The sequence below is a fragment of the Lynx canadensis genome, chromosome E2 (genome assembly GCF_007474595.2).
Source record: "Lynx canadensis isolate LIC74 chromosome E2, mLynCan4.pri.v2, whole genome shotgun sequence".
Taxonomy (NCBI): domain Eukaryota; kingdom Metazoa; phylum Chordata; class Mammalia; order Carnivora; family Felidae; genus Lynx; species Lynx canadensis.
In genome coordinates this window covers 58111944-58139402 of record NC_044317.1, presented here as the reverse complement: position 1 = coordinate 58139402, position 27459 = coordinate 58111944, and the positions used below count along the sequence as shown (strand labels likewise).

The window sequence follows — 27459 nt, the reverse complement described above, 5'->3', positions numbered from 1 at the left end:
GAAGGACTACTGTCTGTGGAGCACAAATTATTTCAAAAGCCTGTCATCGGAGATTTCCTTGTGTCAGAAACTCTCCACCACCAAAATATCATTTCCACTTTTCATGACAACACTAAGGCTGAGGGAATCTGCCTCTGTTTTCAAGGTCAAGCCTCCAGTAAGTTTCTGCTGGGAATGGAGTGCAGAGACCCTGTCCCCATACGCCAACATCCCTGAACACAGCTGCCTGCCCTAAAATTACTGAGACTGAGGGAAAGACAGTCCACAAATGAGCTGGGAGTGATGGTTCAGCTGAGCCAGCTGCTCAGGAAAGTGCTTGGATAGGTCAGAGGGGGAGGTAGTGAGGTGGAACAGGCAGACTCTTAAGGACAGACCTATATGAAGCTCAGGCATTTATATGGTTACCACCATAATGGATTGCATAGGAAGCTTTTCCTTCCATTCTTTATAGGGCTGAAGTTAGTCATGCCTGCTTAAATAATAACTGTGGTCTCTTCTTGACATTAAGTATGTGATGGAATAATGCTACATACAGGCTTCTTGATGTTTTCTTTCATTTATTTAATGTGGTGTTTGAAACTGTTGATTTGTTTGTATGGTTTTATCTACACTAAATGACACCCTTGTCAATATTCTCATGCATATATCAGCATGCATATGCACACGGTTTCCTCTAGGGCATAGAGTTGTGGGACAGAGCTGTGTCTCTTCCTTTGACCAGGTGAATCTGATCTACTCCCCAAATTGAATGGAACAATTTATACTCCTACCAGTAATGTATTGGAATTCTAAGTACACGGTATTTTCTCCAACAATCGATTTTGCAATTGTGTTCTCTTGCCTCTCATGTGAATGTACTAGGAATGGAGATTACAATTCACTGAAACTGTGGCATTACACTGAGGTAGTAAATCCAAGGATCTTACAAATAGAAGGAAGCATACGTACATGCTGGGGTTACCAGTGAGGCGTCCCACACTCACCTGTGAAAGATGACTGTGTCCATGCTGGGCACACAGTGCATTCACATGACATCTTGATGTTGGCCATGAAGGGCGTGTTTACACCGAAGAAATGGGCAAACGCCATGGGAAGCAGCTTTCTAAAAAATGATTATCTCGTGAACCAGTGTAGCGGCACAACACCAGGCTGTCACTTCAGACAACCCTGTGCTCAGTCCAACTACGGGTATTTCTGGAAAATACCCCAGGAATCATTGGATGAGGAGCAAAGAGCTTTATGAGTCCAGAGGGAGTTAAGGCATTGGTTTTGGTTTTCTCTGTCACAAAGTGGATCTGATTTTCACCCACTTACTCACTTATTAAAACAAATGTTTTGTTTGGTGCTGAAGGAATGGAAGTAGACAGCACACATTAGGGAATGTGAAAATTGAAAATAAAGGAAAATGTATCCCAGTAAAGTGGACCAGAACATGACACTGTAGGAAGGTATGAACCTAAACCAGTGTGAGATGTACCCTCCTGTCACAGGGATGAAAAAAGACAGGGTGGCAGTGAAGGGAATCCATCAATGGCAGGAGGGAAAGTACCACAGTTCATGGACGAAGAGTCCTGGCCAGGCAACAGCCCAGACAGTTTCTCAGCAGACAGTTCTGCTGGCAAAGCTGCAGATTTTCTTCCAGAACCCCCTGGACCATTAGGTTCATTCCCAGAGCTCTGCCACACAGAATGGTGGGTCGCCTCCATTTTCTCATTGTGTTTGTCTCCTGGTTGCATCTGGGGTTCTTCTGTGGCTGTGTTGAGGCTGAAATAGCAGAATCCCGAGGACCACCAGGACCAAGCCTGCCACACCCATGCGGATGAGATTCTCCAGCATGTAATCTTTGGGGTTGGAGGCTAGGAATGAGGACCAAAAGGTTACAGAGGTCAGGGGAGAGCCAAATCACCCCAGATTCTGGATGCCCACCAAAGTCACCCACCTCCCCTTGATAGGACTTTACCCTCCATGCCAGTCCCCAAACTGAGATTTTCTTCTACTCACCAATGTGGGGGTCTGACTTGTTTTGGGGTGGGCTGATGGTGTCAGCTGCTACTGTGGGGAAAATAGAAGCAGATGCTCAGGAGCCTGAGACCACTGTCCAGCCTGTCTTCTGACTCTGTGTTCTATATCCCTCATTCCTCATTACATAGTTTTTATACAGTTCCTGAACAACCCCTTCTCTGCAGTAATGGGGTTTCCTTTGGCATACTCATTGGATTTCTTCCATCTCCATGTCTTCTTTGAATTCAGACTTTGCTTATGAGTCACTCTGGAGTAGATGCTACCTGTGCCCTAGGAGCTCAGGGTTGGGGAGAAAAATATCCTCCCGACACAGAAATAATTGTGTCCTTATATGTCCCCTGTTCAGTCTGGGATACAAAACCCCATGTGCTCATGTCCCCACAGCTGAGAGTTCCCATTTATTCAACAGCCAAGGATCCAGCATCCATGGATGAGGGGTTGGTATCAGGGGCTCCTGAAGGTTAGGAGCACAGAGGGACCGGATATTCCGGGGCAGGGTCTCCTTCCCTCCATCTCAGCCAGCTCCCATCTTTCTGGGACTGCATTTTAATCTGTACCTGGAACTTTACATCCTCGTGTGCTTCCATTAATTCATTTTTCATATAATTAGAAATGCCCACACTGGTTGATAGATATACACATAGATAGGTGCACACATCTATACAAAACACATTAGTATGTATTTCCTAAAGGTGATGTTCATTTACTGGGTCACATAAACACCATTATTCCTTGCTTGTGTGTGGGTCTAGGCAGGGAGATCCTATTGTGAAAAGCTATTGAATGAAGAGCATGGCCATGAAGATGAATATCTGTATGTGTGTATGTATATATATATATATATATATATATATATATGTGTGTGTGTGTGTGTGTGTTATATTCATAGATCATTTGTATATACATATATAACCATATATATTTATATTAACAGAAATATTATAGATAAATGAATACATAATCACGTGTATTTGTATGGATATGTAGATCTTCCTGTCTAGAGAAAGGGAGAGACAGAGAGGTGTGGTCTGTCTGTTCCTCAACAGAACTTCAGTCATGACTGTGGCCTGGGGGCAGGAAGACGACAGGAACACCTGGTCTCAGGCTTGGTGAATGGAGACAATTCAGGGAGGCATGCCCATAATGGGAGGCTCCATCATCATCTTGGTGTTTTGGGACAAACTCTAGAAATCTGGTGATGTTTCCAGTAAGGATAGCTAATCATTTTATTTACATTGTCAAAGACAAACTTTGCTCCCACTATCTCACAGGGTCAAACTGAGGAAGTCCCTATGTATGGTTTTCAACTTCAAGGAACAGAGAAGTTCAGTGGAATTATAATATCGAGTGAACACAAAGACAAGGAATCATGAAAAGCTATTACCTCATTTTAATATGAAAATCAAAATAGAAAAAAAAAAGAGAGAGACAAAAATTACAGACCGCAAAGACTGAAAGTAATGTTGAAAAAGAAACCAAAGCAGGAGGCATCACAATTCTGGACTTCTAGCTGTACTACAAAGCTATAATCAACAAGACAGTATGGTACCGGCACAGAAACAGACACATAGATCAGTTGAACCCAGTAATGGACTGACACATTTATGGCCAACTAATCTTCAACAATATAGGAAAGAGTATCCAATGCAAAAGAGATGCTCTTTTCAGCAAATGGTGCTGGGAAAACTGGACAGCTACATGCAGAAGAATGAAACTGGACCACTTTCTTACACCATACAGATAAATAAATTCAAAATGAATAAAAGACCTAAAGATAAGACAGGAAACCATCAAAATCCCAGAGGAAAACACAGGAAGTAGCCTCTTTGACCTTCGCCGCAGCAACTTCTTACTAGACATGTCTGGAGGCAAGGGAAACGAAAACAAAAATGAACTGTAAGGACCTCATCAAGATGAAAAGCTTCTGTACAATGAAGGAAACAGTCAACAAAACTAAAAGGCAACCAATGGACTGGGAGAAGTATTTTCAAATGATATATCAGATAAAGAATAGTATCTAAAATCTATAAAGAACGCATCGCACTCAATCCCACGAAACCAAATAATCCAGTGAAGAAATAGGCAGAAACCATGAATAGGCAATTTTCCAAAGAAGACATCCAGATGGCTAACAGACACATGAAAAGATCCTCAACATCTCTCATTTCAGAGAAATATAAATCAAAACCAGAATGATAACCACCTCACACCTGTCAGAATTGCTAATGTTAACACCTCAGGAAACAACCGATGTTGGCCAGGATGGGGAGAAGGGGGAACCCTTTACACTGCTGGTGGGAATGCAAACTGTTGTACCCACTCTGGAAAACAGTATGGAGGGTCCTCAAAAAACTAAAAATAGAAGTATGTTAGACCCAGAAATTGTAATTGTAGGTGTTATCCAAAGAATAGAAAAATGTTGATTCAAAGGGGCACATGCACTCCAAGGTTTATAGCAGCACTATCAACAATAGCCAAATTATGCAAAAAGCCCAATGTCCATTTTCTGATGAATGGATAAAGAAGATGTGGTGTGTATGTGTGTGTGTAGGATACATACACACACACACACACACACACACACACACACGGAATACTACTCTGTGATGGAAAAGAATAAAATGTTGCCATTTGCAACAATGTGGATGGAGCTAGAGTTATTATGCTAAGGCTAAATAAGTCAGTCAGAGAAAAACAAATATCATATAATTTCACTCACATGTGAAACTTAAGACAGACAACAGATGAACATAGGGGAAGGGAAGGAAAATAAGATAAAAACAGAGAATGATTTTAAGTGATACATCACTGGGTTCTGCTACTGAAGCCAATACTACATAGTGTGTTAACTAACTTGAATTAAAAAATATTTTTAATGTTTATTTATTTTTGAGAGAGAAGGAGAGACAGAGTGCAAGCAGGGGAGGGGCAGAGAGAGGGGGAGAGACAGAATCCAGAGCACGTTCCAGGCTCTGAGCCATCAGCACAGAGCCCAATGTGGGGCTCGAACTCACGGACCGCGAGATCATGACCTGTGCTGAATTTGGACACTCAACTGAATGAGCCACCCAGGTGCCCCAATAAATAAATTAATTACGAAAAAAAAAAAAAAAACCAGCAATGGGAAGTCAGAGAGTGCATAGTGAGTTAACGGCACATAAAAATATGCCCAAACCAATAGCTCCCTTAGGCATACTTAACTATTATTCAGACAACTTACTTTGTGGTATTAAAGTAGTTAACCAATTCTTAAAACAAGCTATGAATTGACACCATTTTTACGAATAAGGTTGAAAAGCTTTGAACCTGGTATCAGGTGTGCACCCAGTGGCAGTGAGGCCCCCAGGTAAGCATAGGGGGCAGCAGAGCAGAGCCCACAGGTATAGAGACTTCCCTCTAGGGGAGAGTCCATGGGGCCTGACACCACAGTTCAGATTCTGATATGGAGGCATCAGGAAGAGAGTAGGAGGCCTCTGTCTACTCACGATCCTTCACCCACCCCTCACCCACACCCTACCTCTCATCTCTGCTGAGACTGAAGGATGGGGGAGCCTGGGTGGAGATCCCTGCTCTTTCCAACCTCTCCTGGGCTGGACCCTACTCTACGGAGTCCCCTGAACCCTTTATTTGTCACTGTCAGGTTTTCCTGAGGGTTGGGCCCTGAGCTGATGGAGTCAGTAAGGACAGGGTTGGGGACCCCTCACCTGAGACCTGGAGCTCCAGGGTCACTGGGTGTGACAACAGGTAGGGGGAGGTGCTGTATGAGCCGTAGCACCTGTAGGTCCCCCCCTGGGCTGAAGTCACAGGATTCATGGAGAATTTGGCCTGGTAATGCCCATCTCGGTACTCTGATCTAAGACGCAGGGGGGGATCGGGTGCCTCCTCCTTGGACAGAAGGAAAGTGTCCACAGAGCTCCAGGACTGACACAGCAGGGTCACATTCTCCCCTGAGGCCACCATGGGTCCTGGCTGCACTGAGAGGGAGGGTGTGGAGGGGAGCTGTCCTGGAGAGAGGAAGGCAGGTGAGGGGCTGTCCATCCTTGCTCTGAACTGAGTCTGTCTGTCTGTCCTCTGAGTCTCTCCCCTTCCCCATCCCCTGTCTCTCTGTCTCTCTCCCTCCCTGGGGACCCCACACCCCTGACCCCAGCCACCAACACCTGGGACACCCCCAGCAGGGCCTGTGCAGAGTCGGGGGCCCTGACTGAACCCGTGTCCCCTCACCTGTGACCAGGATGTCCAGGGGGTCACTGGGGGCCGACCACTCGGAGGAGAGGTTGTGTCCACCATAGCATGTGTACCGGCCCCCGTGGGAGCCGCTCACTGGGCCCAGGGGGAAGTCGGCCCCCGAGAGCCCAGCCTGGGGCTGCAGGCTAAGGTGCTGGGGAAGGTCATGTGCCGCCTCCTTGTACAGAGCGAATCTGTCATAGCCAACATCAGGGCGACACTGGAAGGTCAGCCTCTGTCCAGGGGTCAAGAAAGGGCTCTGCTGGGTCAGGAGGGAGGGCTTCCTGGACACACTTGTGAGACAACCAGTTGTGGATTGAGGAGCAGATTCTCCCCAAACGTCTCTTCTCCTATCCTGGCCCCCAGGTCTCAGTGTGTCTCACATTCTGTCTCTCTGACCTGTGAGATCCCCGTGTCTCCTCCCCCCACCCTCTGATCTGGGGCTCCCCTGGGAGCAGAACCTCCATAACCTGTCTGGTGGTCAAAACACGGATGCAACAAAAATCAGACTCCCTCACCTGAGACCAGCAGTTCTAGGGGGTCACTGGGGTATGACCACAACTGGGGAGTGTTGTTGAAATAGCCATGGCATCTGAACGTCCACCTGGCACTGGGGGTCACAGGGCCCACAGGAAACAGGGCCTGGAACTGTCCACTGGTGGGTCGCTGGGAGTCCAGGGTCCAGGCGGGTCTGGGTTCTCCTTCCCTCATCAGGACGAACCTATGGAATCCCATCCATGAGGTGCACTGGAGGGTCACCTTCCCTCCTGAGGTCACGACGGGGCTGGGCAGGGCTGAGAGACGGGGTTTGCTTTGGAATCCTAGGAGAGGAGGAGGGGGCGTGTTAAATGGGGCTCAGATTCCACCCCCCACAACACCCCCAGGGCTGGACTGTGAGGGGAGACACGCTGGGAGGAGACCCCCTCCCTGAGGGCAGAGCCTGGGGCGGGGACCCTGAGGGGGCTCGCACCTGTCACCACCAGCTCCAGGGGGTCACTGCGCTCTGACAAGCCAGCGGGGCTTCGATAGGAACAGTGATACTGTCCTGCATGTCTATCTGTCATGTGTGTGATGGAGAACTTGGCCGTGTTCCCAGGCTTCTTTGGGAAATGAACATCCCAGAACCCTGAGTGTTCCTCTTTAACCAGAAAGAACACTTGGGCCTCCAGGATTCCATGACACCAAATGGTCACAGCACTACCCCGGAGGACCACAGAGCCTGGCTCAGCCCAGATGGAGGGTTTGGGGAGGGTCCCTGGAAGGAAACAGAGGCTCGGTCATAAGACCTTCCCCACCCCCAGTTCTCAGCTCAGACCCAATGCCCCAGACGTCCCCTCTCCATCCACCCAGAACTGCTGTTCTCCATTTGCAGCTGCCTGGTGGGTGACCCCTGTCTCCAGTGAGGAGGGGACACGCTCCTAGGGACCCCTAGGGACACACTTACCTGCCTGCCCTCGGGTTCTGGGGCCCACACTCAGCCCTGGAAGAGAGTTCCTGTGAGAGGATGGCCCCAAATCCTGAGCAGAACCCCTCCTCCCCATGAGCCTCCTGTGCCTGGGGTCTCTGAAACCCCAAGGCCTGGCTGTGACTGCGGGTCCCTCCCAGACTAGGGCGTCCCCTCCCCTCCTGAGATCTCACCGAGGAGGAGCAGGGCTGTGAGGGTGGGGGTCATGGTGTCTCCTGCCTCTGTCCCTGGTTGTGCAGATGGAGGGATCTCAGTGCCCGCAGGACAGACAGAAGCACAGGGTGTGGCCACTTGGGGGCTGGTCCGCCTGGTCATGGGGTTGTCACGTCAGCAGCCCCACAGGAAGGAGTACAGCCTGTCCCCAGGAGGTGGCTCTGGTGTCCATGAAGGTGCAGTAAGTGGACCCCGAGTTTTCCTGAGATGCCCTGTCTAGGTGAGGAGACCAGGGCACGTCCTTCCCTCCCAGAGACTCCCCTATGGGTTCTCCGTCATTCTCACCACATCCTGGGGGTGCCACCACACATGGGGTTCCCAGGCTCCGGAGATGCTGTAGGTGATGAGGGTTCTAGATCTTCTGTGGCCTCATGTCAGTGCAGACATACCTGTGGCATTTCTGCATGATTCAGGTCAAGGTCACCATGGCAATGAACACAGAGGAGAAATACAGGGAAATAGGGAAGGAAACACAGCCCTCTCCTGGCCTTAGAGTGTGGGCTTTCTTTCTGTCACAGCCTTCATGGACTTCTCTATTTTCCTGTGTCATCATCCACCTCCACTTCCTGGGAACATGCCCATGAGTCCCTCCTGTCTCTCAGTGCCCCTTATGTCTGGGGCAGAGTCCTCCTTCCCATTCTGGGGCCCTGCATGCAAGATGTAGGGGACAATGCATGGGTGAGTGCCCTGATCTGGGGGACAAAGCTAATTCTAATGTAAATATTACTCCATCATCTGCTGCCCATGAGACCTTAGCAGAGGGACCTGGTCTGTAGCACTTTGTCCTGAACCCCACTCCTCATAATGGGTGTGGGGTCAGGGGTACCCGGAACATGGCAGAATCAATCATTGTTAGTTTCCCAACCTGAATAAGAGGGGTGTGGTTGGGACAGGAGAGGACCAGGTGTTGGGCCCCACAGTCAGGTTGGACCAGGGATACACCCTCTCTAGAGAACCCATCTGCTTCTAACGTGGAGAAATGCTATTTATGATGTTTCTGACGTAGCTGGCATCCGTCAACTGCAAGAAAGGGGAAACAAACGTTTCTAGAATTGACAGGACCACAAGAGAAAAAGAGGCCAAAGCCAAGTGACCACCAGTCCCTGGGATCCAGCTGGGGGTCATCCAATTTGATTTCTGCCTCTGTGTGGCCAGGAGGGGCAGCCAGGTGTTCACAGGCAGGAAGGGCATGTGCTTTCTGGGTGACTGTGGAAGCTTCATGACCTTCCACCATGTGTGGAGTGGGACCTGACATGTCTCTGCCCACTGATCCAGCCCAAGGTCAGCACTGAGCCATGTTCCCTCTGTCTGTGTGTAAAGTGCTTCCTTCCGTTGGAGCCCCACATGGGTGTCAGTGCATGTGTGAATGTGTGGCTCCCATGGGAGCCATCACTGTCCAAATTTCCCTCATCAGATGCTATGTTGGGAGAGTGGAGGCCACAGGACAAGGTTTCCATGACTATCCACCCCTTACAGCTTCAAGACAGCCCTGGGAGCAACTGTCTCTGGAAATAGGTGTGTGGAGGTGAGTGTACAATATGAATGGACGTCAGACTCTCTATAAGTCATTTATCATAGCTGAGATTATAGAACAGTAAGAATATAGGAAACTCATTATGTTATCCATGTTACACATCTGAAAGAGAAGAAAACTGAAGTTTTGAAGCCATAACAGAGATTATATTATAGAAGATACATAAACTTAGAAATGCATTAGTGAATACGTTGGAGGTAAAAACCTATAGATCAGCTCTACCTGTTTTTGGTGGAGACTTTCAGGTTTTCCATGAAGACTATCATGTCATCTGCAAAGTGCAGGATATAAAATCAATCTACAGAAATCAGCTGCATTTCTTTACACCAATAATGAAGCAGCAAAAAGAGATATCAAGGAATTGATCCCATTTAGAAATTGCACCAAACCCCTTAAGATATCTAGAAATGAACCTAAGCAAAGAGATAAAAAGATCTGTTTGCTTAACTATAGAAAGCTTATGAAAAAATTGAAGAGGAAACAAAGAAATAGAAAATTATTCCATGTTCATGGATTGGAAGAACAAATATTGTTAAAATGTTCATACTGCCCAAAGCAATCTACTCATTTAATGCAACCCTATCAAAATAATACCAGCATTCTTCACAGAGCTAGAATAAAGAGTTCTAAAATTTGTGTGGAAACAGAAAAAACTCTGAATGGCCAAAGGAATGTTGAAAAAGAAAACCAAACCTGGAGGCATCACAATTCTGGACTTCAAGATGTATTACAAAGCTGTAATCATCAAGACAGTATGGTACTGGCACAAAAAAACAGACACATAGATCAATGGAATGTAATGGAGAGCTCAGAAATGGACCCACAAGTATATGGCCAACTAATTTTGACAAAGCAGGAAAGAATATCCAATGGAAAAAGACAGTTTCTTCAGCAAATGGTGTTAGGACAACTGGACAGCGACGTACAGAAGAATGAACCTGGACCCTTTCTTACCCCATACACAAAAATAGATTGAAAATGGATGAAAGACCTAAATGTGAGACAGGAAACCATCAAAATTCTACAGGAGAAAATAGACAGCAACTTATTTGACCTAGGATGCAGCCACTTCTTATTGAACATTTCTCCAGAGGCAAGGGAAATAAAAGCAAAAATGAACTATTGGGACCTCATCAAGATAAAAAGCTTCTGCACAGCAAAGCAAACAATCAACAAAACTAAAAGGCAACCGACAGAATGGAAGAAGAAATTCTCAAATGACATATTGGATAAATGGCTCATATCCAAAATCTGTAAAGAACTTCTCAAACTCAACACCCAAAAAACAAATACTCCAGTGAAGAAATGGGCAGAAGACATGAATAGACACTTCTCCAAAGAAGACATCCAGATGGCCAACAGACACATGAAAAGATGCTCAACATCACTCATCATCAAGAAAATACAAATCAAAACTACAATGAGATACCATCTCACACCTGTCTGAATGCCTAAAATTAACAACTCAGGAAATAACAAATGTTGTAGAGGATGTGGAGAAAAGGGAACCCTGGTGCACTGCTGGTGGGAATGCAAACCAGTGTGGCCACTCTGGAGAACAATGTAGAGGTTCCTCAAAAAATTAAAAATAGAACTACCCTACAACCCAGCAATTGCATTAATAGGTATTTAATCAAAGGATACAAAAATGCTGATTCAAAGGGGCACATGTACCCCAATGTTTCTAGCAGTACTATCAACAATAGCCAAAGTATGGAAAGAGTCCAAATATCCACTGACAGAAGAATGGATAAAGATGTACTCAATGGAATACTACTCAGGGAACAAAAAAAATTAAATCTTGCCATTTGCCACAATGTGGATGGAACTAGAGAGCATTACGCGAAGTGAATTATGTCAGTCCGAGAAAGACAGATATCAAATAATTTCACTCATGTGTGAAATTTTAAAAAGACAACAGATGAACATGGCAAAAGGGAAGGAAAAACAAGATAAAAACAGAGGGAGGCAAACCATGAGACTGTTAAAAACCAAGAACAAACTGAAGGTTGCTGGAGGGGAGGTGGGTGGGGTAATGGGCTGAGTGGGTGATGGGTATTAAGAAGGGCACTTTTCGGATGAGCACTGGGTGTCATATGTAAGAGATGAACCACTGGGTTCCTCTCCTGAAACCAAAACGGCACTGTATGTTAACTAACTTGAATTTAACTTAAAAAAAAAAAAAGACTAGATGGAACAGTCTCAAACTATTTTTACCATCATTGAGAAGACACAGATGAAGAGCAGAATATAAAATTGGAAAACAATGTTGAGGACACTTTGTCAGATGCAATGCACAGACTGAAGTACTTGGGGAAGAGGGAGTCTGGTGGATATGGTGAGTTCTGGAAGGAGAGCAGTGGGGAGGATATTGGGCAGCCATCCAAGGGGACACTGGCTGGGAATTTTGCAGAGATGGAGACAGGAGACTGCTGGTGTGCACAGTATATCCATGACATCTGTGTCTTGATATTTCGTGGTGGAGTTCATAGTGGGAAATTTCTCAGTTTTTCCTCATTGAGGATGATATTAGTTGTGTGTCTTTTGCATATGGCCTTTATGAACTGGAGGTATGTTCCTTCTACCCCTACTTTCTTTTTTATATATTAAATATAATTTATTGTCAAATTGGTTTCCATACAACACCCAGTGCTCATCCCAACAGGTGCCCTCCTCAATGCCCATCACCCATTTTCCCCTCTCCCCCACCCTCCATCAACTCTCGCTTTGTTCTCAGTATTTAAGAGTCTCTTACGGTTTGCCTCCTTCCCTCTCTGTAACATTTTCCCCCCCTCCCCCTCCCTCCATGGTCTTCTGTTAAGTTTCTCAGGATCCACATATGAGTGAAAACATATGTTATCTATCTTTCTCTGCCTGACTTATTTCACTTAGCGTAATACCCCCCAGTTCCATCCACATTGCCGCAAATGGCCGGATTTCATTCTTTCTCATTGCCAAGTAGTATTCCATTGTATACATAAACCACATCTTCTTTATCCATTTGTCAGTTGATGGGCATTTGGGCTCTTCCCATAATTTGGCTATTGTTGAAAGTGCTGCTATAAACATTGGGGTAGAAGTGCCCCTATGCATCAGCACTCCTGTATCCCTTGGGTAAATTCCTAGCAGTGCTATTGCTGGGTCATAGGGTAGATCTATTTTTAATTTTTTGAGGAACCTCCACACTGTTTTCCAGAGCAGCTGCACCAGTTTGCATTCCCACCAACTGTGGAAGAGGGTTCCTGTTTCTCCATATCCTCACCAACATCTATGGTCTCCTGATTTGTTCATTTTAGCCACTCTGACCAGCGTAAGGTGTTATCTCAGTGTGGTTTTGATTTGTATTTCCCTGATGAGGAGTGACATTGAGCTTCTTTTCATGTGTCTGTTGGCCATCTGGATGTCTTCTTTAGAAAAGTGTCTATTCATGCCTTCTGTCCATTTCTTCACTGGATTTTTTGTTTTTTTTTTTTTTTATGAAATTTATTGACAAATTGGTTTCCATACAACACCCAGTGCTCATCCCAAAAGGTGCCCTCCTCAATACCCATCACCCACCCTCCCCTCCCTCCCACCCCCCATCAACCCTCAGTTTGTTCTCAGTTTTTAACAGTCTCTTATGCTTTGGCTCTCTCCCACTCTAACCTCTTTTTTTTTTTTTCCTTCCCCGGCCCATGGGTTCCTGTTAAGTTTCTCAGGATCCACATAAGAGTGAAACCATATGGTATCTGTCTTTCTCTGTATGGCTTATTTCACTTAGCATTACACTCTCCAGTTCCATCCACGTTGCTACAAAGGGCCATATTTCATTTTTTCTCATTGCCACGTAGTATTCCATTGTGTATATAAACCACAATTTCTTTATCCATTCATCAGTTGATGGACATTTAGGCTCTTTCCATAATTTGGCTATTGTTGAGAGTGCTGCTATGAACATTGGGGTACAAGTGCCCCTATGCATCAGTACTCCTGTATCCCTTGGATAAATTCCTAGCAGTGCTATTGCTGGGTCATAGGGTAGGTCTATTTTTAATTTTCTGAGGAACCTCCACACTGCTTTCCAGAGCGGCTGCACCAATTTGCATTCCCACCAACAGTGCAAGAGGGTTCCCGTTTCTCCACATCCTCTCCAGCATCTATAGTCTCCTGATTTGTTCATTTTGGCCACTCTGACTGGCGTGAGGTGATACCTGAGTGTGGTTTTGATTTGTATTTCCCTGATAAGGAGCGATGCTGAACATCTTTTCATGTGCCTGTTGGCCATCTGGATGTCTTCTTTAGAGAAGTGTCTATTCATGTTTTCTGCCCATTTCTTCACTGGGTTATTTGTTTTTCGGGTGTGGAGTTTGGTGAGCTCTTTATAGATTTTAGATACTAGCCCTTTGTCCGATATGTCATTTGCAAATATCTTTTCCCATTCCGTTGGTTGCCTTTTAGTTTTGTTGGTTGTTTCCTTTGCTGTGCAGAAGCTTTTTATCTTCATAAGGTCCCAGTAATTCACTTTTGCTTTTAATTCCCTTGCCTTTGGGGATGTGTCGAGGAAGAGATTGCTACGGCTGAGGTCAGAGAGGTCTTTTCCTGCTTTCTCCTCTAAGGTTTTGATGGTTTCCTGTCTCACATTTAGGTCCTTTATCCATTTTGAGTTTATTTTTGTAAATGGTGTGAGAAAGTGGTCTAGTTTCAACCTTCTGCATGTTGCTGTCCAGTTCTCCCAGCACCATTTGTTAAAGAGGCTGTCTTTTTTCCATTGGATGTTCTTTCCTGCTTTGTCAAAGATGAGTTGGCCATACGTTTGTGGGTCTAGTTCTGGGGTTTCTATTCTATTCCATTGGTCTGTGTGTCTGTTTTTGTGCCAGGATTTTTTGTTTTTAAGGTGTGGAGTTTGGTGAGTTCCTTATAGATTTTGGATACTAACCCTTTATCCGATATGCCATTTGCAAATATCTTTTCCCATTCTGTTGGTTGCCTTCTGGTTTTGTTGATTATTTCCTCTGCAGTACAGAAGCTTTTTATCTTGATGAGGTCCCAATAGTTCATTTTTGCTTTTAATTCCCTTGCCTTTGGAGATGTGTCGAGTAAGAAATTGCTGCGGCTGAGGTCAAAGAGGTTTTTTCCTGCTTTCTCATCTACGGTTTTAATGGTTTCCTGTTTCACATTCAGGTCTTTCATCCATTTTGAGTTTATTTTTGTGAATGGTGTAAGAAAGTGGTCTAGTTTCATTCTTCTGCATGTTGCTGTCCAGTTCTCCCAGCACCATTTGTTAGAGAGACTGTCTTTTTTCCATTGGATACTCTTTCCTGCTTTGTCAAAGATTAGTTGGCCATATATTTGTGGGCCCAATTCTGGGGTCTCTATTCTATTCCATTGGTCTATGTGTCTGTTTTTGTGCCAACACCATACTGTCTTGATGATTACAGCTTTGTAGTAGAGGCTAAAGTCTGGGATTGTGATTTCTCCCACTTTGGTTTTCTTCTTCAATATTACTTTGGTGGGGCACCTATGTGGCTCAGTTGGTTGAGGATCTGACTTCGGCTCAGGTCATGATCTCGCTGTCTGTGAGTTCGAGCATCAGGCTCTGTGCTGACAGCTCAGAGCCTGGGGCCTGTTTCAGATTCTGTGTCTCCCTCTCTCTCTGCCCCTCCCCCACTCATGCTCTGTCTGTCTCTCTCTCTGCAAAAATAAATAAACATTAAAAACTTTTTAAATTTAATAATACTTTAGCTATTCGGGGTCTTTTGTAATTCCATACAAATTTTAGGATCGCTTGTTCTAGCTTTGAGAAGAATGCTGGTGCAGTTTTGATTGCTATTGCATTGAATGCCACACACTTCCAAAACTCAAAGGGAAGAAATAGAAAATTTGAACAGATGCATAACCAGTGAAGAAATGGAATCAGTTATCAAAAATCTCCCAACAAATAAGTCCTGGACCAGATGGCTTCCCTGGGGAATTCTACAAAGCAGAGATAATACCTATCCTTCTCAGGCTGTTCCAAAAAATAGGAAGGGAAGGAAAGCTTCCAGACTCATACTATGAGGCCAGCATTACTTTGATCCCCAAACCAGACAGAGATCCAGCAAAGAAAGAGAACTACAGGCCAATATCCCTGATGAATACGGATGCAAAAATTCTCAACAAGATACTAGCAAATCGAATTCAACACCATATAAAAGGAATTATTCACCATGATCAAGCGGGATTCATTTCTGGGCTGCAGGGTTGCTTCAATATTCTCACATCAATCAATGTGATACATCACATTAATAAAAGAAAAGATAAGAACCATATGATCCTGTCAATCGATGCAGAAAAAGCATTTGACAAAATACAGCATCCTTTCTTAATAAAAACCTTCGAGAAAGTCGAGATAGAAGGAACATAGAAGGAACATCATAAAAGCCATTTATGAAAAGCCCACAGCTAATATCATCCTCAATGGGGAAAAACTGAGAGCTTTCCCCCTGAGATCAGGAACACGACAGGGATGTCCACTGTCACTGCTGTTGCTTAACATACTGTTGGAAGTGCTAGCATCAGCAAACAGACAAGAAAAGGAAATCAAAGGCATCAAAATTGGCAAAGATGAAGTCAAACTTTCACTTTTTGCAGACGACATGATACTGCACATGGGAAACCTGACAGACTCCATCAAAAGTCTGCTAGAACTGATACATGAATTCAGCAAAGTCGCAGGGTAGAAAATTAATGTAAAGAAATCAGTTGCATTTTTATACACCAATAATAAAGCAACGGAAAGAGAAATAAAGAAACCGATCTCATTCACAATTGCATTAAGAACCATAAAATACCTAGGAATAAACCTAAACAAAGATGTAAAAGATCTGTATGCTGAAAACTATAGAAAGCTTATGAAGGAAATTGAAGAAAATACAAAGAAATGGAAAAACACTCCATGATCATGGATTAGAAGAATAAATATTGTTAAAATGTCAATAAAATATTTTTAAAGGCAGAAGAGGAAAAATAGAAGAACAAACAAAAGAGGGGACAAACAAAAATAAAATGGGAAATCTAATAACAATCTTATCAGGAATTACACTATAAGTAAATGATCTAAATACAACACTTAAAAGACAAAGATTTTAAGATGGGCTTAAGAAAAACAACTATATTAGTTTTGCTTCCCAATATAAACACTGGGAGAGGGACAAAACATAAGAGACTCTTAGATATGGAGAACAAAAGGAGGGTTACTGGAGGGGTTGTGGGATGGGGGGATGGGCTAAATGAGTAAGAGGCATTAAGGAATCTACTCCTGAAATCATTGTTGCACTATATGCTAACTAACTTGGATGTAAATTTAAAAAAAATTAATTAAAGATGAAAAAAAGAAAAACAACTATAAGCAAAACTCTATTTGCAGTCTATAAGAAATTCACTTCAAATATAATGGTGTAAATGGGTGAAAAGCAAAAGAATGAACAATGTGGATGAATCTTGAAAACATTGTGCTAAGTAAAAAATCCAGACACAAAAAGTCGCATATTGTATGATTCCACTTTGATGTACTAAGTAGACAAAGTCACAGACATAGGAATTGGAACAGAGATTGACAAGGGCTGGTGACAAAGGGACATGGGAGTAATTATTTAATGTGTAGGGAGCTTCCATTTGGTATAATAACAGTTTTCTGGAAATGGATAGTGGTGATGATTGTCTAAGATGGTAAATATACTTCATGCCACTGAATTATATGCTTTAGTGATGGTTAAAATGGTGAATTTTATGTAATGTAACCACATGAAAAGGTAGAAGAGGGGTGCCTGGGTGGCTCAATTAGTTGAGCATCTAACTTCAGCTCAGGTCATGATTTCACAGTTTGTGAGTTCAAGTCCCACATCGTGGTCTATGCTGACAGTGCAGAGCCTGGAGCCTGCTTCAGATTCTGTGTTTCCTTCTCTCTCTCTGTCCCTCCCCCACTCACATTCTATTTCTCTCTCTCAAAAAATAAATAAAAACATAAAAAAGTAGAAGAATGAAAAATGTACTATGCAAACATTAATCAAAAGAAAATTTAAGTGGTTGTATTAGTTTCTAATTGCTGTTGTCATAAATGACCACAAACTTGGTATCTTAAGATAACATAAATTTATTATAATTCTGGAGGTCAGAAGTAAATAATCAGTCTCACCGGTATAAAGAAATAGGGGGGCATCCACCTACTCTATCTTCATCCAGAACTGGAACTCTGAATGCAACTGATTTCTAAATATTGACCATGTATCCAGTAAATCTGGAATTAAAAAAAATTTTTTTTAGTTAACATACAGTGCAATCTTGTTTTCAGGAGTAGAATTTAGTGATTCATCACCTACGTACAACACCCAGTGGTCATCCCAACAAGTGTCCTCCTTAATACCCATCACCCATCTAGCCCATCCCCCACCCACCTCCATCAACCCTGTTTGTTCTCTAGAGTCTTTATGGTTTGTTTCCCTCTCTTCTCTCTCCCCCCTCTACTTCTATATGTTCATCTGTTTTCTTTCTTAAATTTCACATATGAGGGAAATCATATGATATTTGTCTTCTCTGATTGCCTTATTTCACTTAGCATAATGCATTCTAACTCCATCCACGTCACTGCAAATGGCAAGGAAACTTTTTAATTTGGATAATACATCTTTATATTATTTTTAATCTTCTGTGCACACACCTGTGTAATCTTGAAGCAATACAATTATTATTCTTATCCATTTCAGTGCTTATCACTTTGTTTTGCTTCATTTAATTGGTTAGTACCTCCAATTAAATAAATTCAATGCCATGCTAAATACAAATGGTCATAGGAAACATACTTGCATCATTTCCAATCAGAGAGAGGACTTCAAGTTCTCACCTTTAAAAATGATTGGCTAAGTGGTGATTGCTAAATATGCCTCTGTAAGTTCTAAGAAACAACCTTTTATATCTGATGAGTTTTTATTTTCATGATGAATTGTTGGTGTATTTTATCAAAAGCTTTGTCTGCACCTGTTGAGATTTCTTCATTTTTTAAATTTTTAACTAAAGTACAATCATCTACATTGACATATTAGGTTCAGGTGAACAGTATAGTGATTCAACAATTACATGCATTATGAAATGCTCACTATATGAAGTGTAGTTATTTAGTGTCAGAAACAAAATTATTACAATATTATTGACTATATTCCCTATGCTGTATTTTTCATCCCTGTGGCTCATTTATTTTCTAGCTCAAAGTTTATGCCTTTTAAGCTCTTTCATTTGCTTCACCCATCCCCACCCTCTTCCCCTCTGGCAACCACTAGTTTGTGAGATGGTCATTTTTTTTAACTTATTCTGTTAATGTATTGGATTATATTGATTGATTTTTAATACTTTAAGCTACTCTGTTCTTCCTCTCCCCTGCAAAATCCAGTATGGTCATGATGTATTGTCCTTTTTATATACTGCTGAATCTTATTTGTGAATGTTTCGTTTAGAGATTTACATCTAAGTTTATGTGAGACATCGTTCCGTACCTTTCCCATTCTATAAATTCCTTTCCAGGCTTTGGTGTCAATATTTTCCTAGCCTGATAAAATATTACTTCCTTTTTTTTTTTTTTTTCTCAAGAAAGGCTTGTGTAATTCTGGTGTGTGTGTGTTTTGTAAGTGTTTGGAGGAAATTGCCAATGAAGCCTCCTCAACGGACACATGTATATATTACAAGATGATTATCACTATGGCATTAGCTAACACTTCCATCCCATGACATAGCTGCCTTTTTTATATGATGAGAACATCTTAGGTCTACTCTCTTTGCCACATTCAAGATGATACAGTATAGCTATGGTCACCATGCTGTACATTAGATCCCCAGAATGTATAATCTTAGAACTAACTATATATCTCTTAATCTTATACCTATAATCTTGACCAACACTTCACCATTTCTGCACCCCCAGACCTGACAGCCACCATTCTGCTCTCCATTTCTGTCAGTTTCCTCACACTTCAGTTGGGGGGTGATTTTTGATCACAGAGTCAATGCATTTAATGTATACATAAGGTGATACATATTTTCTACTTATCCTTCATCATTTTGGAAACTTGTATTTTTGGGGATTGTGTTCATTTCATCTACATTTTCTAATATATTGGCATACAATCGATCATCATGTTCTATTACTGATTTAAAGTCTGTAGGATGTGATGCCCTCCTGAAAATGATAATGGGTGCCCCCCACTCTTGGCCATTTTGACTAGGATTTATAAATGTGATTAATGTTTTAAAAAATGAACATTTTGGGGCGCCTGGGTGGCGCAGTCGGTTAAGCGTCCGACTTCAGCCAGGTCACGATCTCGCGGTCCGTGAGTTCGAGCCCCGCGTCGGGCTCTGTGCTGACGGCTCAGAGCCTGGAGCCTGTTTCTGATTCTGTGTCTCCCTCCCTCTCTGCCCCTCCCCCGTTCATGCTCTGTCTCTCTCTGTCCCAAAAATAAATAAACGTTGAAAAAAAAATTTTAAAAATAAATAAAAAATAAATAAAAAATAAAAAATGAACATTTTGGGCTTTATTGATTCTTCTTTATTTTTTGTTCGTCCTCATTAGTAGCTACTCTTATCACTATAATTTCCTTCCTTCTACCTTCATTTGGAATAATTTGCTTCTTTCCTCCTCTAAATTCTTGGTATGACAACTTGGATCATTGACTTTTTAGGCTTTTTTCTTTTCCTTTCTTCTTCTTCTTAAAAAATTACATCCAAGTTAGTTAACATATCATGTAAAAATGATTTCAGGAATAGAATTTAGTGATTCATCACTTACATATAACACCCAGTGCTCATCCCGACAAGTGTCCTCCTTAATGTCCCTTGCCCATTTAGCCCCCCACCTTCTCCCCTCCAGCAACCCTCAGTATTTAAGAGTCACTTATGGTTTGTCTCCCTCCCTGTTTATTATTATTTTTGCTTCCCTTCCTTTATGTTCATCTGTTTTGTATCTTAAAATTCCACATCAGTGAAATAATATATTTGTCTTTCTCTGACTGACTTAGGTTGCTTAGCATAATACCCTCCAGTTCCATCCACATAGTTGCAAATGGCAAGATTTCATTCTTTTTTGATTTCCGAGTAATACTCCATTTTATACACACACACACACACACACACACACACACACACACACCCCACATCTTCTTTATCCATTCATCTGTCAATGGACGTTTGGGCTCTTTACATACTTTGGCTATTGTTGATAGTGCTGCTGTAAACATTGGGGTGCATGTGTCCCTTTGAAACAGCATACCTCTGTCCCTTGGCTAAATACCTAAGTAGTACAATTGCTGGGTCGTAGGTTAGTTCTATTTTTAGTTTTTTAAGGAACCTCCATACTGTTTTCCAGAGTGGCTACACCAGTTTGCATTCCCACCAGCAGTGCAAAAGAGATCCACTTTCTCTGCATCCTCGCCAACATCTCTTGTTGCCTGAGTTGTTAATTTTAGGCTTTTTCTTTTCTAATACGTTCGTTCCTGGTTGCTAATTTTCCTGCGCCATAGGTCTGATGTGTAACATTTGCATTATCATTCAGCGTAAGCATTCTCCCATTTCCATTTTGGGTTTCTCATTTCGCTCACGGATTATTGAGAAGTCTGTCGCTTTATTTCCAAAATGTAGGGGCTCTAGCTATTTTTGATGCCAGAATCCGGTCACTCCCAGAGGGTCCCAGGAGTTCTTACTGGTCTAGGTTAGGAGTCCAAGCTGGCTGGGGCCATTGGGCGGCCTCTGTGGGCAGCTCCTGCGCCTCCTGGGGTCCCCGCGGTCCCCTCCCTGGAGTGTGGGCTGTGGGGCCTTCCTGGGCTAGCGGATGGCCAGAGCAGCATACACGCTGGGCTCTGCTGGAGGCTCCCCGGCTTGGGAGGAATGGGGTGCACTCGTCTCCCGTCTGAGCGTCAAGCGGTTCAGCTGGGCGTAGGTCACATCTGGGGGGGCGTCAGATGCGGCAGCCTGCAGTGGGCGGAGGGAGAGGGGAGGTGTGTGGTTGGGGTGGGGCGAGCCTGGGAGCCTGGAGAAGAGAGGACCCACCTGACTGTCCATCTGCCTGTCTTCCTCTGCTTGTTTGTCTTCTGTGTCCGGCAATCCCCCCCACAGCGGGGAAGGAGAAGTGGCCGGTCCCCGACTGAGTCTTGATCTTGAGTGGCTCACCTGGGCATACGTCGTTCCTTGGGGGTCTCCATCCTCCGCGTCCTGCTGGGGACAGACAGTGAGGGGGAGATTCGTCTCCTTGATTCCACTCGACAGCCTCGGTGAGTTTTCCACACTGGTGCCAGAGTGATGCTTTCGAACTTTTAGGCAGCTTAGGTCAATCTCCTGGTGGACTCCTCAGGGACTTCCTGAGCCTTGGGGCATCTGGGTGCTTCCTACGGCTCTGAATCTGTTCCTGACACTGTTTCCTGCTCATTTGGCTCCAACCACATGGCCGTCACCCCCACCTTCCTGAAAACGCATGTTGCTGCCTAAGGACCTTTGCGCCTGCTACCCCCACCTCCTGCCTTATTTTCCCCAGCCACACTTTGCACTCCAGGACACTGCCCACTTCCTCGCATACGGTCTGTCGCCCACGAGGTGAGCTCGCCGAGCGTGGGTCAGGTTTGCTCACTGTCGTGCCTGCAGCACTAGGTGGGGCCTGGTAAACGGTGGGCTCTCCGTGCACATTTGCCGGGCAAATGAACGAATGGGGCCTAGAGACCTGCGGGTGATTCCTTTCTTCACGCACCCTCTTGAGACCTGGGCGAGCACCCCAACAACCGGAAGTCCGACGGCGGGTGAGGACCAGTCAAGGGGGGCATGTGGGAGGTCCCGCGAGGTCCCGGCAAGAGGCCCCGGGGTGCCCAAGGAGGGAGAGGGCACCCGTGGGACACCGCCACGACCGGGTGGTGTGAGGACACAGGAGTGTCCTTTGGTTTACGTTTGGCACCAGGAGGGCCCTCGGGGTCTGCACGGGAGCAGGGGTCTCACCCGCTGGTCCAGCTCCACCCCCTCCTCGGGCTGTGCGTCTTGCACGGCGGCATCTGCTGGGGCAGAAAGGGGGGCGTAGCTCTTGGCAAGGTCCCCTGGGCTCACACCCCACCCCGCGGTCCAGGGGCTCCAGTGGCGGCTGAGGGGCCGAGGCCACACGTGCAGGAACGCCGTCCGCACTCCCAGCCACCAGCCCCTCCCAGCCCCCACCCCCCGGGGCGGCCCCACTCCTCTCACAGAGGGACTCCTCCTGGGTGGCGGCAGCTGGCCCGGAGCTGGGGAGGAGATGGGGTGTTAGGGGGCATAGACGGGCAGGCGGGTGGGGGCCCGGGGGTCTGCGGGCACGAGTTACCTGTCCTGCAGGCCTCTGTCCTGGGGCTCTGGGTCTGCGGCCCCTGCAGGAAGTTGGGAATCAGCCTCCCCCTGGGCTGGGAGGTTACGACCCCCGCCACGTGATCCCAGAGGAAAGGAACCCTTCACACATATTGCCCGTGTTTCAACATCTCCCGAGACGGAAGAGAAGAAAACACCTTCAATTGGCACATGGGCGCCGACCTTAGGTGTTTTCTTTCTAGCCTCTCCGACGTGAGACTCTGCAGAAGTGTCTTTCCACGCTGGCCTTTCCCGCGTCTGGTTTCCCTCTGGCTGGCGCCCTGAGCCACTTCCATCCACCCGCGGGAGAGCCACCACCCCCTGGGGCTGGTCACCCCCGTCCCTTCTCACCCGGCTTCCTGCCTTTGCCCTGACGCCGGCGACGGACGAGGAGGACGACGAGGAGGCAGAGCAGCAGGACGAAGGCCCCCGCGGCCCCGATGAGGACGTACAGGAACCGGTTGGGACCTTGGGCAGAGCCACACCGTGAAGGAGCCAGTGATGCCATTTAACTGGGCGCCGGCTGTGTGCCAGGCACGTGCTGGGCTCTGGGCATTCACCTCTGACCCTGTCAAGGGTCACGCAGCAGGGGACTGTCACCCCGCCCCCCCCCCCCACTCCACAGACAGGAAAGTGAGGCACAGGGAGGCTGATCACGTGTCCCAGGTGGCCCAGCGTGGAGGCGGCAGGGCTGGGACTGGAACCCGGGCTGTGGGTTCCCTGCGCTCTCTGCATGCTGCCCCCCCAGGCCGACACCAACTTGGGGCTCTGGGCTCCTCATCTGCAGGCGGGTCTGTCCCAGGGTCTTCGTCTGGGGCCGAGGGTCCTTCCAGATTCCCCTCACTACCTGAAGGCCCCCAGCCATTGTCCTCCCGCCCCTCCCCCTCCAGGGTCATCCCACCGCTGCAGGGGGTCAGGTCCCCATAGAATCCCGACCCGGAGGGGCTTCCCCATGAGCCCTCCTCTCCCCCCGGAGGGGGCCAGAGCCACGGCCAGAACTGAGGGGAAATCTAATCTGGGCCACGACTCTCTCCTTTACACCTGGGGAAACTGAGGCCCAGGCAGGGGAGGGGCGTGTCCAAGCCAGTGTCTCCAGAGGTGCCTGAACTGATGGTGTAACCAACCCCTGCTCCCATGGACCCACCCGCCTCCTCCTGACAGAGACCTTCACTTGCCCGCAGAGGCTCCTGGGGTCGGGGAGGGTGGGGGGTGGGCAGAGGGGGCTGCCTCTTCCCCAGCTGGGCCCCCACCCTCTCCCTCTGCCATGACCACCCCAGCCCTCCTCCCCCGGCCTCAGAGCCCCTGGAGCCTGGTGGCCGCCCTGGCATCTCTGAAACACGGGAAGGAAAGCCCTGGACAGAAGCCACCGTGACTCACCAGCTGTTGAGCTGGGATCTGTGGCTGGGGGGCCGGGCTCTCCAGAGGATCCTGGGGGGAAAGGCGGTAGTAGAGGAGGGGGCTGGAGTTTCCCTTCAAGACCCTGTCTCCGCTTACAGTCTTCTCCCTCATGTGCCCTGCGGCCCCCAGGGCCCTCCTCCTCCACCTGGAGCATTGTGGTGACGGGGACAAGGAAAGGGGCAGGGAGGGAGGGGCGTGTTTCCCTCCTGTGCTCTGAGGGGCGGACCCCTCGGGTGACACTTCCCCTGAGCCCCTTCCATTATGTCTCAGCCCAGGGCTCTCTTGGGCACAGGGCCCTGAAGACAACATTGGGACACAGAGGGGGCAGGGCTGGGGCCCCTCACCTGAGACCTGGAGCTCCAGGGGGTCACTGGGGTGTGACAACAGGTGGGGGGAGGTGCTATATGAGCCATAGCACCTGTAGGTCCCCCCCTGGGCTGAGGTCACAGGATTCATGGAGAATTTGGCCTGGTAATGTCCAGCTCGGTACTTTGATCTAAGACGCAGGGGAGGGTCGGCTGCCCCCTCCTTGGACAGAAGGAAAGTGTCCACAAAGCTCCAGGACTGACACAGCAGGGTCACATTCTCTCCTGAGGCCACCATGGGTCCTGGCTGCACTGAGAGGGAGGGTGTGTAGGAGAGCTGTCCTAGAGAGAGGAAGGCAGGTGAGGGGCTGTCCATCCTTGCTCTGAACTGAGTCTGTCTGTCTGTCCTCTGAGTCTCTCCCCTTCCCCTTCCCGTCTGTCTCTCTGTCTCTCTCCCTCCCTGGGGACCCCACACCCCTGACCCCAGCCACCAACACCTGGGACACCCCCAGCAGGGCCTGTGCAGAGTCGGGGGCCCTGACTGAACCCGTGTCCCCTCACCTGTGACCAGGATGTCCAGGGGGTCACTGGGGGCCGACCACTCGGAGGAGAGGTTGTGTCCACCATAGCATGTGTACCGGCCCCCATGGGAGCTGTTCACTGGGCCCAGGGGGAAGTCGGCCCCCGAGAGCCCAGCCTGGGGCTGCAGGCTAAGGTGCTGGGGAAGGTCACGTGCCGCCTCCTTGTACAGAGCGAATCTGTCATAGCCGACGTCAGAGCGACACTGGAGGGTCAGCCTCTGTCCAGGGGTCACGACGGGGCTCTGCTGGGTCAGGAGGGAGGGCTTCCTGGACATACCTGGGAGACAACCAGTCATGGATTGAGGAGCAGATTCTCCCCAAACCTCTCTTCTCCTGTCCTGACCCCCAGGTCTCAGTGTCTCTCACATTCTGTGTCTCTGACCTGTGAGATCCCTGTGATCCCCTCACCCCACCCTCTGATCTGGGGCTCCCCTGGGAGCAGAGCCTCCATAACCTGTCTGGTGGTCAAAACACGGATGCAACAAAAATCAGACTCCCTCACCTGAGACCAGCAGTTCTAGGGGGTCACTGGGGTATGACCACAACTGGGGAGTGCTGTTGAAATAGCCATGGCATCTGAACGTCCACCTGGCGCTGGGGGTCACAGGGCCCACAAGAAACAGGGCCTGGAACTGTCCACTGGTGGGTTTCTGAGAGTCCAGGGTCCAGACGGGTCTGGGTTCTCCTTCCTTCATCAGGACGAACCTATGGAATGCCGTCCATGAGGTGCACTGGAGGGTCACCTTCCCTCCTGAGGTCACCATGGGGTTGGGCAGGGCTGAGAGAGTGGTTTCGCCATGGAAACCTAGGAGAGGAGGAAGGGACACATTAAATAGGACCCAGATCCCCCCACAGTATCCCCAGGGCTGGACTGTGAGAGGGAGATGCTCTGGGAGCAGACCCCCTCCCCGAGGGCAGAGCCTGGGGCGGGGACCCTGAGGGGGCTCGCACCTGTCACCACCAGCTCCAGGGGGTCACTGCCCTTTGAGGAGCCAGTGGGGCTTTGACAGGAACAGTGATATCGGCCTGCATGTCTGTCTGTCATGTGTCTGATGGAGAACTTGGCTTTGTTCCCAGGCTCCAGTGGCTTCTGTCTGTCCCAGGGCACTGGGTGTCCGTCTTTATCCAGATGGAACTCGTGGGCCTCCAGGATTCCCTGACACCAGATGGTCACAGTGCTACCCCAAGGGACCACAGAGCCTGGCTCAGCCCAGAGGGAGGGTGCGGGGAGGGTCTCTGGAAGGAAACAGAGGCTGGGTCACAAGACCTTCCCCATCCCCAGTTCCCAGCTCAGCCCCAAACCCCCAGACGTCCCCTCTCCATCCGCCCAGATCTGCTGTTCTCCATTCCCCGCTGCCTGGTGGGTGACCCCTGTCCCCAGTGAGGAGGTGGGATGGAACACCTGGGGACACACTCACCTGCCTGCGCTCGGGTCCTGGGTCCCACACTCAGCCCTGGAAAAGAGTTCCTGTGAGAGGGTTGCCCCAAATCCTGAGCAGAACCCCTCCTTCCCACGAGCTTCCTGTGCTTGGGGTCTCTAACAGCCCAGGGCCTGGCTGTGACGCAGGTTCCTCCCAGACTAGGGCGTCCTCTCCCCTCCTGAGATCTCACCGAGGAGAAGCAGGGTCGTGAGGGTGGGGGTCATGATGTCTCCTGCCTCTGTCCCTGTTGTGCAGATGGAGGGACCTTGGTGCTTGGAGGACAGACAGAAGCACAGGGTGTGGCCACTCGGAGGCTGGACTGCCTGGTCATGGGGTTGTCACATCAGCAGCCAGGCAGGAAGGGGAACAGCCTGGCTGTCATTTCCCCAGGGCTGAGGCTGGAGACGGCAGCCGGCTTTGCAGATATTTTGACCACATCCGAGGCCTCACCTGATCCATAAACTGTTGTCTTCCTGGCCTGCTACCCCCTTGTGACCCAAGCTTCAACACGTATTTATTAAGTATTTGCAATGTATCTGGCCCAGAAATACATCACTGGACAGGACTGATTCAAACTAGTTTGCAGAGCTCAGACTACCAAAACAAAACCCCCAGACTAAAAAAGAAACATAATTTAAAACGGAGTATCTGGTGTATTATTTTCCTGTTGTGTTGTTACCATAACCAGTCACCACAAGCTAGTGGGTAAAACTGTGAAGATTTACAATGGTACAGTTTTGGAGGGTTGAAGTCCAAAATGGACACACCTGAGCTAAAATCTGGGGGTCCTCAGGCTGTGCTCCTAATTTTTTTAATGTATATTTTTGAGAGAGAGAGAGAGAGAGAGAGAGCAGAGGAGGGGCAGAGAAAGAGACACAGAATTGGAAGCAGGCTCCAGGCTCTGAGCTGTCAGCACAGAACCCGACGCTGGGCTCGAACCCACGGA

The 27459-nt window shown here is 47.3% G+C and overlaps 2 protein-coding genes across 12 annotated transcripts; both read right to left on the bottom strand.

Moving 5' to 3' along the window:
• Positions 1-1095: 1095 nt before the first annotated feature.
• Positions 1096-9758, bottom strand: LOC115502726 (leukocyte immunoglobulin-like receptor subfamily A member 6). The gene is given in 9 exon segments (XM_030298409.1): positions 1096-1856; positions 2002-2052; positions 5727-6026; positions 6244-6539; positions 6746-7067; positions 7217-7501; positions 7691-7726; positions 7885-8018; positions 8210-9758. Coding segments are annotated over 9 exon segments (1596 nt in total). The 5' UTR covers positions 8236-9758; the 3' UTR covers positions 1096-1710.
• LOC115502663 (leukocyte immunoglobulin-like receptor subfamily A member 6) lies at positions 6499-26811 on the bottom strand. 11 transcript variants are annotated; one of them, XR_003965154.1, is made up of 13 exons: positions 26704-26811; positions 26511-26546; positions 26044-26328; positions 25595-25897; positions 25073-25369; positions 24551-24853; positions 24186-24236; positions 23160-23276; positions 22789-22831; positions 22674-22711; positions 22437-22492; positions 21158-21668; positions 17549-17712 (listed from the first exon to the last, which is right to left on the bottom strand). XR_003965154.1 is itself a non-coding variant. In XM_030298276.1 (13 exons), exons 1-13 carry the CDS (start codon positions 26735-26737, stop codon positions 21279-21281), a joined length of 1755 nt encoding a protein of 584 aa, XP_030154136.1. In that variant the 5' UTR covers positions 26738-26811; the 3' UTR covers positions 20932-21278. The 11 variants fall into 11 exon arrangements, 10 of the variants coding, with proteins under 10 accessions (XP_030154139.1, XP_030154140.1, XP_030154136.1 ...); XM_030298276.1 differs by lacking the exon at positions 17549-17712 and having other exon boundaries at positions 20932-21425; positions 21624-21668; XM_030298277.1 differs by lacking the exon at positions 17549-17712 and having other exon boundaries at positions 20932-21425; positions 21624-21665; positions 26704-26810.
• Positions 26812-27459: the final 648 nt, after the last annotated feature.